The 15690-nt window shown below is 41.7% G+C and overlaps 1 protein-coding gene across 3 annotated transcripts in view; it reads right to left on the bottom strand.

Annotated features, from left to right (window-relative positions):
* Positions 1 to 2538: 2538 nt before the first annotated feature.
* The window catches only part of TMEM41A (transmembrane protein 41A), a 218607-nt gene continuing 205455 nt past the window's right edge, over positions 2539 to 15690 (bottom strand). For all 3 annotated transcript variants that reach the window (XM_069615745.1, XM_069615747.1, XM_069615746.1), the window contains exon 5: positions 2539 to 13794. In XM_069615745.1, coding sequence (XP_069471846.1) covers positions 13571 to 13794 — 224 coding nt within the window. In that variant the 3' untranslated portion in view covers positions 2539 to 13570. The remainder of the gene's footprint in view (positions 13795 to 15690) is intronic.

The following is a 15690-nucleotide window of genomic DNA, read 5'->3' as shown; positions in this document are numbered from 1 at the left end:
TTGCCCATTGCTGCCGCTGACCTTCAAACCGTAGTGCAGGAGTCCCCAGGCATCCTTCCTCTTGTCCCCACGACTGAGGCCCAGGAACAACAGGATCTGCCATACTACAACTGGAACAGAAGCCAGATGGAATCAATTTCTTCAGACCTAAGGTACTTACCTCTTGCTGTTTAGGTTGCTTGCTCTCAGTTGAGACTTGCGTTTACTGCCTTTTGTAGAATTGCTTGCAGCTCTGCCTTTCACAAGCCTCAGCGCGTGTGGACCAACAGGGATTTCTTTTTCAACAAAAACTCTTTATACTTATAACATTGTGCAATACATTTTACTTCCCTTCAAGAAAAACTTAATCTTCCCTAGACTTTGCTCAATTGATATTGGCTGTTTTGGCTGCCCGATGGACTCTTCTAACCTCTGACTTTGTGCTTTCTGTCCCTCCAGAAAGTCACACATTCTTTACTTCTGTAGCTGGGAAAGGGTTAATCTACATTAAAAGTGCTTAACTGTTTGAGAAACTTGTTAACCATTGTTTCCTCCTCTAATCCTTTCCCCTTTTGACACCAAACGCAGTATTACTCTAAATGTACCAGTGATATATCAATGGCCACAGTGTCCTAGTTGTTGAAGTCACCTTAGGGTATAGGAAGTGTCTGTGTGCATCCCATGAGGGTATCTACTGATTTATTGAAACTGAGAGTGTGTATTTTTGAAGTGTATTTAAGTGTTACATATTTGCCCCCTTCTAAAGAAGGATTATTCAACTGACTGTTAAATTAATAAATAATTGTTTAAGAAAGAAACATTGAGTGTGTTATTTGGATACTTGTCACTGTCAAACTATGTTGCAACTCTACAGCTCACATTGACCCTTCTTGAGATAAGCCTGGCTGCTCGGTCACTCTACCAACTTGTGTAGTACATGCCTATACCAAAGGTTGGGTTAACTATTGCCAAGAGGACAAGGCTGGTGCAGTGTCCCACAGGGTACTGCATAAAGCATACAATCTTGCCTAACAGTAGCCAAGTCCTCCAAACGAGATCTTGCAGAAATTAGCCCTTCGGGGACATTAGTTGTGCCAAAACCTTTAAGGGTACAATGCCATCATCATCCTCGAGGATGGATCCAGAAGGCATTAAAAAGTCCTTTTTCGATTGTGGCTTAAAGTCTGAAGTTGGATCCGAGGTCGACATCAATGGCTTTGACGTCGATGACTTAGTCCTTTTATCCTTTGATAAATAAGGTATCAAAGCCTTTGGCTTTGATGCACTCCCTGCGGTTGACCTTATCAATGCTACTCGAGTAGGCAACTCAGCAGCCTTCTGACCCAGGCTTTTGGGCGAGCGAGTCAGAGCCTTCTTCGATTCCCTGGCGGCTTGTGAGGGCGCAGTGGGATCTTTCAAGGGACCAGGAGGGGCTGCCATAGAAAAGACGTGCATAATTTTCTGACAGAACCTTTGCCCAATCTGCTGCTGAGGCCGATTTATCTGGCAAACCTACCACTCTCTTGTCGTAAGAAGAGTTAGAAGACTGAGAACGATGGCGCCTCTTCTTTGATCATTTTTGTAAAGAAGAAGAAAAATGCAAACCGCTTCGAGACCTCGACTGCTTTGAGTGTTTGGAGTGTTAGGCCTTTCAGGTGATTTGTCCCTTGACTTTCTGCATTCAGATGATGTCTTCTTCGAAGGAGTAGTGGACAGAGAGTTTGAGACCGATCGACCTAGGGGTGAGTCTGCACACCTCTTCAAATTCATCTTCGGAGTAGACTTACTCAGAAGATATCAAAGAAATATGTACAAGAATAGTTGAGGCAAGTCGAATCGTTCCAAGAGCGTGCTGTGCAAGCAGAAAAACTGAGGCAACGGGCGCATTGCGTCCCATTTATAGCATTGTAAATGTCACATCTGTGCGCAGAAAGGGACATTGAATCAACACCGCACAACACCCTCTGCTGTCGAAAAAATACCCAAAGCTAGAAGCCAGATACCGGTATATCAAAGATGAGGAATCCATGGGAGGGCCCAATCCGTTCGAAATGTGCTTTCTCTCTGCAACCCTTATGCAACCTCCTGCCCTGAGGTGACCTTGTGCCTACTTTCCCTGTACAGCAAAGACAAGGCTGTTACCGTACCATCCACTACAATGACCCTCCCTTCAGTCAGCTAAGGGCAGATACACAATGGTCCAACTCGATTGTGAATACCTCCTCCTGGGGCAGAGGAGACTTGAGACCCAAACATCAACATCGACCCTTCCTTCAAAAGGTGGGTATGGATTACTTCGAAGTCTGATTACAGGAGACAGGAGAAAAAGTAAAATGCACTTGGCCAAGGATGGTTTCACACTTATGAGGCGTTGAGAAGCATTTTGTTTTGGGCAAACAAAATATATTCGTGTGAGGAGAACATGAGGCCCATTCTTTTTGTATCGATTCTTTTTTGTAATCCTTTTTCGCCAATTATTGGAAATGGTCACCATTCCAAAAAACTGCTGGGAGTATGAACTACATTTCATAGGAATACGTATAAATGAAAAGCAGGGGACCTTTTTTCAGAAAGCTTTATTTAGAAAAATCAATAATTTACATGTAAACAACAAATAAGGCACTTTTTGGTTCAAAGTTGACAGGAGGGAAACTTGCATATCAATGGCAAGATAACTATCTTTTCCAAAGCCTTCTACATACTATTTTCTATTACCAAATAATACAGTAGGAACATTTTTGTGATTTCATTTTGGATCACCAATTCAATGAAACTAGAAACAGGAAGCACACAATTTATATAACATACTGCCCTTTTTAACCATTAGTAGAAATGGGCATTAGAAAAATGGCTTTTTATCACGGACCTCCCCCCCCCCCAAACAAAAAAATGCATTTCTTAAATAAACGAGGTTCTATATTTTACAATACATGACAAACGAAATAGCTACATTTTGCTCACAATGCATATGTGTAGCATGCAGTATTAACACGCCCTCACATTCATTAAAATAGGCTTATTGACTTCTTACAAAGAACCGTAATACTAGCAGGTAAAGAGTTACAATGGCAATTCTATGAAGATAGCCATACAGGACACATCTATGGGGCAATACAATGCATACCAATAGATTGAATAAAAACCCAATTACAGTGTATACGAATCATCTGCAAATAAGTAGCAAGTGAAAGAAAACCATAAACATTTCTTTTTGTGTGGATACTAGGATCCAAACCAGAAAGCGGTTAACATTTTCCGCAAGTAGCATCTGATGAGGAACAATAAAGATAGAGTGCTTGTACAGATGAAGACATGGTGGACTCCACATTTCTAGGGGTTCCGATCAAAAGGCCCTGTTGCTTCTATAAAGCCCGATCTTCTAACAAGGTGCTGTTTGCTTAGGGTATCCAAATGCTGTTACCGATGCTTATTTCAGCTTTGAATATCAAACTGATATTATGGAGCGAGCGGTCAAAAGATGAAAACCACGAGGATTTAGGCCAACCCAATCTAGAATTCTGGCCAGTCAGCCGTGAGCTGCTGCAATACCGAGTAGTGTAATGCTTGGCCACTAGGAATTTTTACACACTTGTTACAATGTCTCATGTACACCTGCTATTATGGACTGCCTTTATTTTAAAAGTGATTATACCGCTGTGAATGCTAATAGGATCGATGTACATTTACATCTGGAGTACATGCGATGATGTGCAAAATAAGAATTCCATCATCTGTAGACCTATGGCAATAAAACCTTTCATATGTTCAAAAATATTTTGTATTTTTTAAGTATTGTCACATTTATCAGATCAGGAACAAGTAGTTATTAAAGTTCCTTTACCTAAATAACTAAATGGATAAGTTGACATCACACGAAGTACATGCGAGGACATCTTGAAGTCTAATTTGCACATACCACTTCCAATCAAGAAAGAAAGGCTGACAACACAGACAGTTTAAGGAACTCCACAGAGGCTCTTAGATCACACCAGCAACACATAGTTACATGGACTAGGCGACGTCACGCGAACTATACACAATAATGTCATTACATTTTATATGAATAGGCCATTCCAAACTAAGACAAATTCACAGAGAATGGCCAAGAAACTCTGCAGCAGCATTTTGATAAGAGTGAGTGGCCAGTGTTACTGCCCATTCTTCCAGCAGCAAGACACTGGTGGGTGCTATAAAATGGCTCATACAACGCAAGTGTTCTGTTTTGACAAGAATGATGGCTAGATCAGCCAATTCAGGGAGGAGGCAGGAATAGCAATTGTGCTGCGTTATGTTTTTTAGGAGAACCTACCTGATGCATATTGAAGTCATGTCGAACAGTGCAACACATTTTTAGAAGTACGTGGATTCTATCAAATAAGTTTAGGTTGTTAGAAGACTTCAAATCAGAAAGTGTCACGTGTATTTGTTTTATATCTAAATGACAAACACGAGAGGCAGGTATGTTGTAAGAATTATCAGTATGTTTTTTCTTGACAACGTATAGACTCTGCTATGAGACTCGTGCCAGGTGGGGCAGTGGAATCCCCAGGAACATAGTTGCTCCCTCCCTGGGGGAAGATGTGTAGAAGGGAGAAAGCACACAACCCCTTTGTTAAGTGGAGACTTTCTGCCCAGCAGTCCAGTCTAGAAAATACTGCAATGTCCTCCAGTACCTGTCCCCGGAGTATGGTATCTAATAAATTCATCTGAACCCATTCCATCTAATACTATTCCATCAACATTTTTCTATCTAATAAATGCCCATCTAATGCATGTTTTTTTGGGGGGTAAAGAATGCATTTTTGTTCAGGTGCATTTTAAAAGGTTAAAAACAGGGGTTGGGAAGGGCCCAAAAAAAATGCATTAAATGGACATTTTTTAGATGGAAAAATTTCGTTGGAATGGCATTAGATGCAATGGTTTTAGATGAAATGACCATAAAAGCCGGGATATGCTTCCACTCTACCTCTTCAACACCAGTATACACAACTCAAACTACCTCCACTCAATCAGTGCCTACTTTGGAAGTCATTTCTGTTCGAAATGACACCCTGTTCTTCCATAAAAATAGAATGAATACCTATGGGTGTTAGTTGCTTAAATCGGAAATGTCAAGTTGCAAGCGATTAGTCAAGTATAAAAAAATGACTTGTCCCAAGAGAGGACCTGAAGGAGGTCAGATGGGGACAAAATGTCTCATCAATAATGACAACGAACTCTGACAAAGCCAACAGTTTGCCTTTACTGGGGGTAATGGGGCCAGGTTCTCCAGGCACTGCCATTATGGTAATATCTGGAAAATGGTGCTATTAGCTAGGCATATTATGGCAGTGCCTGACAAATGCCTCTCTAATGCATCTACATGAGCCAAAAATATTGGCTGTGTCAATGTTTTTAACAGGACTGTAGCGCAAAGAATAGATGCCAGAACACACGCTGCGTATAAACCAAGCAGCTAAAGGCACGTGTAGTTAAGAAACATAATTACACCAGGTGTGGATTTATTGCTACAGTTAAGCTATTATCTATCAGAAGCTGCTCAGAAAGCAATAGACCCAGGGGTGCGAGTTTTGGGCTGGCAGGGCCACAGGGACTAGGATGGCTCTGGCTCGTCAATGAGTGGACCAATAACCAAGCGCTCACAGGTTGTGCGTCCCTCATTGCATCTAATCTCTCTCCTATCTTCAGTCCCCTTGAGATAAGTTTCAGCTTAAAGGCAGCGGTTTTGGCGCCACTTGATAGCCAAAACTAAAAACAAAATATACTACTCATTCACTTATGATACAAACTGAAAGGAGTGGCCTGTGACAGCTCAGCTGCATATACCTTTAATACAAACAAAGGGAAGATAATTGATTGCAGGACGGGGGGTGTTAAGTGGGTTATGGCAAAGTTTGACAGGTATATGTTTTATTCATGTCTCCTTTCAACATTCGGCTCCAGGGCACAGAATATTACTGGTTTAATGTTTGAGAAAAACATTGTCCCGATAAAAAAAGCAGCATGTATTCAGATGAATCCTATATTGTAGACTGTAATAAATTGCGTGCCAATGGCTTTGCATATGATCAAAAGAAGGCACAACATACATTGGTATCGAACATGAAGAGTGCTTTTATGCGCATTCAGTGCAGAACCAGCACCAAAGATAGTTAGACACACTTCATTTTTTTTCTTCTAAATCGAGGGCCATGGCAGTCGAGCACAACTCTACCTTCTTGTGAGCTACATTCAGCAGCATCCCAGATTTAAAAATGCTGAAAGTACCCCTCCCGCCACACTGCCCGCGCAAGCTTTCGCTTTATTATCCCAATGCAATCCAAAAGAACTCTGGCACTTGTGAGTATCTTTCAGTATGTGCCCCCAGCAATGGTTTCATGTGCACGCTACCATTATTTTCTGGGTCTGTCAAGGCTGGCATAGGTTCCAGTATTGCGTCCAAGGTGTTTTGGATCAGCATGACATCACAGGGCGGGGCCAATTCCCCTTGAACTGGCTTGTGTCTGCATTGTACGGTGGTTGGGGGGGGGGGGGGGGGGGTTCCAGCTGGCTACCTGGTGGCGGGTGGGAGAGGGGTGGGGGGGCCATGGGCTGTATTATATACCACTTTAACAGTAATAAGAAGGGCATTTGAAATGGCTATGGGGGAAGGGGAAGAAATGTCGACAAAGTACTTAAGATGGAAGAGAAAAGGGGGAGGTGAGAGTAAAAAGAAACAAAGCTTGACCAGTTAGAAGAGAGATGGGGACTAGGACACATGTCCCAGGCATTTGTTTCCCTTTTTCCACTGTCTTTGCGCAGATAGGCCCACCATGTTGTCTTGCCCTCACCCAAATATATACATTTGCCCAAAGCTAATGTTAGTGAGAGAGGGAAGGGTACAGTTTTCCTAGCCGGCTTGAGGGAGAGGCTTTGGGAAAGGTGGGTTAGTGACCTAGCTGGTGCGCGTTCCTCTCATTGACCTGTTCCAGTAAGGCTGTGATATTGCACATGCCTCCTCCAACCACTGGCACTTGCTATTAAATAGCCGGTGCAGTGACCAAATGGGGGTGCATCACAGCTCATCAGCTTGTGCCAGTTGACTACAGATCTTCTAGACCGGTTGCCCGAGTCCAGATCATTCCAGGTTGTATTCCTGCCATGAAGCTTTTTACTGCATAAAAGGAGCAAATTTGCTTAGATAAATTCTGGTCGTTAGCAGTCAGCGGCCTGTGGGGACACAATGGGTGTCATTCGAAAAATGGGGATTCCTCCCAGCCTTTCTTTTGTTATATTCCACAGAGGGAGGCATTTGTAATAGCCCGATCAGTGGGTACGAGATGTCCTCCTTTAAATGTACGGTATTATGCAATCCTGATCACTAAAAAGGAGTCAAGCTACCATATGGTCAGGAACACTACTGAAATGCATCGAAAAGCACCACCTAGCCAAGATGACCTGGAAAGTTATAAAGCCAGAAGGCAAAATGACCTGAGACCCAGAAGAATATCTGGAATAGACATGAGCCATGCTTCCACTCTGGCAGGACGAAGCAATCCTTCCTAACTGCCTACACCTCATCTCATAACTAGAACCAGAAAAAATTGAGTTACTTATGTTGACACACGCAAAGGGAGGCAAATGCATAGTGAAGCAAACGCTAGCCTCCAGCAGGTGCAGTGTGGTACAACCTTGACTCTAGGGTACACTAGGTATGTGGCAACTTGATACTCCTAAACAAAAGGGAAAAGCCAAGAAGCGCTATTTCTGTATAGAAGTCAATACAGTGATGACTGGTATAAGAGTGGCTTCAAAAAAGGAATCTGGTTCGAGGTTAGCAAAAGTTTGAAAAATCACATCAACATTTGAAAATGATGCCAAATCCACAAAATAACACCATTGAGAAAAGGAATACGAAAGTGAAAGGGCAATGGTATTTCGGGTTCCTCCATTTAAAAGAAAAGTACACAAACCAAAAATGCAGGGAACAAAAAGGCAGAATGCAAAGGGGAAAGTGGGAGGAAAGGAGGGATGGCTACTTGGCCAGTCCACCTAGGCAGTAAAAAGTGTTTTAAGGTTCCGCGTAACAAGTTTCAAGCTATACGAAGAGGAAAGCTCCTGGGTTAAGCCGTAAAACAGCTTTAGAAAAGGAAGCAAAAACTTTTTTTTAAAGTGAAGTAAAAAGTCCTGGGAAAACAAAATGTACCTTGCATCTTCAAATTGAAGTAAAGGTAATAGAGATTATACTGAAACAGTGCATTTCCGAACTCCGATATTGCAAATATTAGGTGTTTAAATCACTTAGAACGGAAAACACAAAATAAACACTGGAACCGGGCCCTGGAACAAACAATGTGAAGAAAACCTAGGATGCTTTAAAAGACCCTTGGTTATTGACAAAACAGTGCCCATCTATGTATATTTATGAATTTCCAAGGCCTTATGAATGATTGTATCCCATGTTCCCCTCCTGTCTTGGAGTGATTTGAAGCACTCGTATTGTGTCTAAGCGCTTTATAAATAAACAATACCAATACTTCCATAGCACAAATCTAGCCAGGAAGCAGCGGAGGATTGCACAAAGCTAAATAGGAGGTTTACAAAAGCAACAGCCCCTCGTGACGTCTGCTTGGATTCCGTGGGGGCATGCACTGCCTTGGGGGCTTGTGCCCTAAGAAGGTCTTTGCGCAGCAGGACCTTCAGTTCTTTCACAACACTGGAATTGTACACATGCAGTGGTATGTTGTTCCACACTATCGGTACGTAACAGGCGGCCAGCCTGTCTTCTCTTTGCAGCATTTGATATTCTACAGTCTTGCAATGCTGCAGTGCTTGCGTTGATACCTGAAACTACTAAGTGCCAGAGCAACTTTATATGACGACTGATCAATACAGACAGGGGGTGATAGCAAATGTGTGAACTTAATTGGCAAACAGGACTAAGGTAACCAAGCTTGTCTCATCACAGAAAACATCACAGTGCTTTCTCGTTCATGTGATGTGACAACAGAGGACGTACAATTGACTTTACTTATGTTTTCTCTACAGCACTAAATACTATCTAGTGGCCCCTTCAGAGCAAAATATTCTGGATGTGAAGTGGGTAGAGGTGAAAAAGAGCTCAGAACAAAGCCTACGAATTATAAGCAGTAAGGAATAGGTACATTTTACGCACTGGTCTAAACTTCATGTGGTCACACATGAGACTAAGATGTAGTGGTAATGACTTCCACAGGTTGAGACATTGATGATGCAGAGATCTATAGCCAAAAGTGCAGATATCAGTTAGCGAGGGACCAGCAAGTTATGGGAAGCCTTCCTAAGGGATTTAGACAGGTGTGGTGGTAAAATACCACCCTACAAGCTAACTGCATACAACCTACACACCCAACATAACCACTAGTACACATCCAAGGCACCGAGCCTTACCCTAACGGTCACAACAAGCTGGGCCGCACAACCAACCAACACGCAAGACAATGCACACGGATGCCTGTTTCTCCTGGTTCTTAACCTATTCTCAATAACACACCCCACCCTCCTTTCTTGCATAACCACGTGAGCCCCTGGGTGGTAGCAGTGCGCTGTACAAATCAACATAACATAGTAATTTAGTCATTTGAAAGGGTGCATGGATGTAGATGGCTGTGATTTAAGCAGGGGGCCATCAAGTCAATGTGTTGCTTCATCAATAGCCAAAATAGGGATTTTAAAGCCCACGTAACCAATTGTTGGTGACATACACCAATAGCTCCCTGCAGAGTGTAGCTAGATGATTTGGCACTAGGATTACAATTCACCTTCTTTGGCTTTCACTAACAGTTTAAGTGCCTGACCTGCACCCATTAAATTCCGAATACAAAAAAAGAAAATGGGCAAGTTACATTGTGAATGAATGTAAGGGAGGGATGACAATGAAAGAGTAGAGGATGCACATTGCAGTGCTTTCCAGAGAGCAACATTAGTGAGAGGAGCTATGAAAATCTTGTAAAGGTATATAATGGACCATATCACGAGCCAGTAGGAAACTAGCTCTGCCGCAGAACAGACACAAAATATATAGCAGCCTATTCAGACTGCAGAGGCAAATGCATGATCGTTGTCGATGAAATGTATATTGAACGAGATTATCCCACCTGCTGTTCAATTTATATTCTACGGGATTATCCCTGTTCAGCAACAGGTGGGATTATCCCTGTTCAGCAGCAGGTGGGATGATCCTATTGAATATAAATTGCATCTAATTGAACAATGACACCCACATTATAATGTGGAAGTAAATTGGATAAAAAGCAAATATTGGCCAGATTTGAAAAAGGTACAAGATCCCGAAACTAGTGTAAGCACAAAAAGGCTGATCTGCAAAGGTGGAATGAAACTTTGTTAAAACTAACTGAAACATTTAAAAAAGTGATTTCTAAACCAAACGTGGAGCTTGCTCGTTTGAGAGTTCACATATTTTCATGTCAAAGAAAACATACTGGAATTGGCTAACAGACTTTGTTAATCAGAAATTGCAAACCTCCTCAAAATGTCTGTCTGTGATCCTTAGTTGTGAAGTTCACTTGCTTCTTGTTCAGGTATAGTTAGCAAAGGTGGTCTTAGTTTCATGAACTCACTTATAAAGTTTGCTCCAAGCCCCACATCTTTATTAGCACAAAAGCCATGTTTTACTTCAAACAGGATAATTAAACGGACCTTTCCAAACAAATTCTCTAATGTTCAAATTGAATTGGTGAATTATTTTGAGTCCAACATCGGTAGCATCCATAAGAAAAACACACATTTAGACCATGGTCTCTGCACCATGACATAATAAGAGATCCTATTGGCTTTGCCAAGTAATGTTTTAGTGAGTTTATGAAAGCACTGATTGAAGCAGAGTATATATATGGTGCTGGGTCTGAAATCCTCTACATAAGGTCAACACCTTCTCAACAATCCAATACTGTTAGTGTTTAAGTACTTGACATTTGGTTGAATTAACTTTCAAGATGCAGGCAATATTTCAAACATTAGCTTGCTTTTAAAATCAATAATACAACAGACTAAATTTGTTTTCACCCGCACAATAATCTCAGCAGAGCTCATGGGTCAAAGGAGTAAATGATATAAAGTGCTTCACTTCACAGATGCATTTTGGGAAACAGGTCTCAAAATGAAAATCTGTCAGAGTGACATTTACACATGAAAAAATACACAGCAATATTTGGTGTTACTTTTTCCATCAAGAGGTCAGTGCAACAGTAGACAAAGATCCCACAGTTACTAAAAATTAAGTATCAGTAGCAATATGTTGCTGGTATAAGAAATTCTGCTTCTGAGTTATAAAATCCCTTTTAATTTAAAACCAACTTTTGAGTAAAAAAGCCTAACCTTTCATCTACATGACTTTGACAAAGTTTGTTGCCAATGGAAAAACGAGATTGGCCCACAACTAGATAGATGGGATGCTGGAATGGAGGAGGGGGGAGGAGGTGATGCTGAATCGGTTGAGGATAGGGAATGTGGGGCTGAATGACTGTCTGTTTCGAGTGGGGAAGCGTGAGTCGAGGGACTGTGCAGTGTGTGGGGTGCCTGAGACTGTGAGACATTTTTTGCTTAGGTGTGAGAGACATGTTGAAAAGAGATAATTGATGAGGGTTCGGTTGACTGCGCTGGGTGTGGCTGAGCTGAGTGGGAGGGCTTTGCTGGGAGGTGACGGGGTGAGAAGCAGGAGGAGGAGCAGTGTGATGTTGGATTTTGTGAGGCAGACGGGGCGGTGGGAGGAGTTGTGAGTTTATGTGAGCTAAGTATTGATTGGTGGGTCTAGTGCACATCATCCTTTAGGATGGGGAAGCGCCTGTGTGGGTCCGCCCACGCCTCCGATAATTGAGAAGAAGAAGAAGATGATAGATGGGATAAGCAGCCTCAGGGGCCCAATCACCCTGGTATGTCAGGAAGAGGAGACCCCTGGTGCCGCAAGAAAAGTTGCAGTCTTTATTGTTCCTTCTTAAAATCCAGCAAGATGGATGTTCCAGCATCACAGATTGTCACATGCTTGAGGCAAGTGCTCAGACAGCATTGTGTGTTCGTTAGATACATAGGATGTACTTTGCTTCTGAAATAAGCGCCAAACTGCATTATTTTTGGGCAGTATGTGTGATTGGGAATTTTCACTGCTATGCAGTGTCAATTCAGAGGTAGGTTTTTCAGTACTATTTCAAAAGAAATAAGATTACAATGCATATTTCAGATTCAGCATCTGGCTTCCCCCATCAAGGGTCAACCTTTTAAAAAACTTAGTGCCAAAGAGTTTTAAAAACTGACATCTAGTTCATGAAAACAACGAATGTGCTGAGGCAGCTTAATTGCAACTATGCAAAGCCCACCCAGAGAGAACAAAGGTACTGCTGGTTAATAAATAGTTACGTTTGCCTCATTGTTTGACATCAATTTGAAAGCCAGTGAAATACTGCAAAAGTACTCGCAATTGAGGCAACAGCACGGTGTTGCCCATGAACTGACTGATGTCCTACAGTAGTTTGCATAAGAATATAGCAAAAACATTCAATTTGTACTGTAGTAGGAGGTGTTCTAATGTTTCCACATAGTGGCCATGCCATGGTTGGCCTCGAGTGAGAACATTCCTGCCAGCTTTTACCATCAATGGCATGGGAACAAGTTCCACGTTTTCAGTCATACATACTGCACGATTGCCACACTTGAAATATTGCATCTATAGTTCCCTTGGGTTGAATAATAAGCCCAGGCCCAAAGGGAAAACGATTGGCTATACCGTCGGTTTCCTGTGCTATAAGTGCGGGTGTCTTATCATTTAAGTGAATCGCAAGAATTTGCACACAGTGAATTCATGGATTCCCTTACTCTATGCTCTGCAGATTTTGCAGAAATACTAAGACTGTAAACAGTAACAAACAAAACAGCATGAACAAAACATTTCACCCGTAAAATGAGGGCATACACCAGCCCTAACGTTCCAAAATTGAGAGACAGGGAGCAGAATACCTCCAGGCTAAATTTCAGCTTTATGTTCTTAGCCGGTTTCTTCGCTTGCAGGATGGCTTGTCTTCTTGTGATTTCACATTACAAGGTGGTTGGAACTGGCGGCCGCCAAACTGTGGAACGCTTTGCCACAGAGGATCATCTTATGCTCAGGCATGCCCTGAAAACTCTTATTTTAGTTGTCTGGTGGCACAGCCAGCCCTTGTTGGTTTATCCGTGCCAAGATGCCTTCGGCAAACGTGTGCTTTTGAAATTTGATAACATAACAGAGAAAAACGTACAAGAATACCTTACACACTAGGACAGAAGAAAAATACGCCTAATCACGTTTTTCAAATGTTGGCTCCTGAGCAGAAGGGTCGGTTATTCAGGACATCAGATATATGCGCACCAAGATGAGTTCACAAGGACGTGCATAACAGTATTTAAAATTGAACACCTGGCGCGAGGGTATACAAACATGTTCATATAAGATGTGGTATGAACTTAAGACTCTTCAAACTCCATACATTTATAGATTTTTGTTTCGTTAAAAATAAAACAAAAACAATTAGTTAAAACACTAAAAGAGTGTTTAAAGGTCACGTGTCACAAAGCTGGATTCCCATCAGTCTGCCTTCTTGCCGTTGGAAAGTGGAATACCATTGTCGGTTTTGTCCAGTTTCAGGTGATCATAGTTGAACTTTTTAATGATGGTACCAGGTATTAATGCCACCACAGCAATGGCCAGCAGCTTCAGTAGAGTGCCCCAGGAGAAAATGTCGTCAAGAGATTTGATTTTTGAAAGAATGGAGCCAGTCTGTACACAAATAAAGTTGTAGGGTAGAAGACCTGAAAAATGTAAAACACACACCAATTAATTTTTTTTAAAGAATGGAAGTATATAGTCTACATTTATAGCAAAATGTATTCTCAAGTTGCAACAAGAAATAGTTGTATGAAACTTGGTTCCAAGTACACTTAAATGCAATACATCAAGGTATATGTAGAATTATCCTGTCCCCTATTTTACCATTCTCCAATAACGTGGTATTCAATTGCCATGACATGTTTCTTAAGCATACAATCCAGGGCAACCACCGAGGAGATTGCTGCATGGTCAGCAATGTGACTGCTCCCAATTTCATTACCCAGGCAATGAACGAGAAGAGGAAGCCCGAGAGAGGGTGTTGGAGGGGTGGGAAAACACCCTGCTGTTACGCCAGTGTACCTGTATGCCCTGTTTAAATATGGTATAATCTAAATAATTTTTCTTTTTTAAAGTTATAAATCTAGTTTATCCAACAAAAAATAAATATGAACAGATGCAGTGTCACTAGACCTGGCTATAGCAGACAATGAACCCGTAACAAGATGGAGCAAGGCAGTCTACATCTGAACAGAGGGTCCCAAAAATCTGATTAGTTTTGGGTAAAAATAAAGTACATTTCCATGGCAGGTACTCACAAGTCCATGAAGCCACGATTCCAATTATTAAATATAACATACATTTTTATATGGAAAATCTTGAACATAAAGAAGGGAGCACATTCACAAAAACCTATGCGAGCAGGACTTTCGCCTCACGGGCGCAACCACCAGGCGGGGGAAAGTGTGTGGGGGGGGGGGGATTTATGGGTGTCCTGTCCCCCTCAAAATATGGGAGATTTCCTTTGTTCCCCCCAAATATTCCAGCCCAAAATGAGCCCTCTGTTTCCCACCAATATTACAGTGCTTGCCCAAGAAGTGACGCGTCTGTGTCTTAAGCAGTACAGCCCAAATCTTTTAACCAAACACAACATCTGTCCAAAAGAATATATATGTCCCAAGGTTTGCTGACATTTTATTGTTAGGACGAGTGTTGTGACAAATAAAATGTGTACCAGACAAAAAGTACAATATGTGCTCAGAAAGATTTAGCCTTAATCACCATCATTTATCAAAAATAAAAACATGTGGTCATTCTGAAGTTCCCAAATTGCACTTTGAATGTATGCAAAGAAGCAAGGTGCTATGTGTTCCTCTCCTCTTTCCAATAGGTGGTTTAATTGGGCTGTTTTAAAAGCCGTGGGACAGGATAAAGTGTAAAAGGCTTAGGCCACTGTTACCACTCTGGGGTATTTAAAAAAAAGAATAAAAAAAATTAAATAACATTTGCCGTCACAGTGGAAGACAGGAGGGGAAAAACATATTTCCCACCCCTCATGCCTACTCCACCTGCCAAACCACCCTGAGATTTTCATACAGGCATAAAACTAATAGATTCCTATGGAACCTGCCTGCATTAAGAGCAGGCAGATACCATGGGTATCCATTATAAATATAATTTGCAGGTGGCTTTTTTGCATTTTCGTACAAAATGGAGGATAAAATTTAAGAGTGATGGTGATTTTGCCTGCATTTACTCTTCCATTCTGTAGTCCACTTTGTACAATTTGAAAATTGCATGCAGGTGACCTAACAGCATCTAAGTGCTCACTAACGTTTGTGTTTCCTTCAATGCAATTAATGCTTTAACCAAAATGAGCCTTACTTATTGAATTGGTTATATACTGAGTGCAAGTGCATTTTATTCACAGACAGCCATTTATTTAGAAAATTGGGCCAGAGAGCTTTACTTAAAGTATGTAGACTGGGTGCAAACCAGACACCTGAGACCTTGCTGAGGGACTCAAAATACATGTTTGCAGGGTCTCATCATGTATTATTTGGGGCATGTGGCACTCCTTTTAGACAGCGCCCACCTCT

This window comes from Ambystoma mexicanum, chromosome 9 (genome assembly GCF_040938575.1).
Source record: "Ambystoma mexicanum isolate Mex_15411 chromosome 9, UKY_AmexF1_1, whole genome shotgun sequence".
NCBI lineage: Eukaryota > Metazoa > Chordata > Amphibia > Caudata > Ambystomatidae > Ambystoma > Ambystoma mexicanum.
The sequence above is the reverse complement of the archived record's forward strand: the minus strand, read 5'-3'. Positions and strand labels throughout refer to the sequence as shown.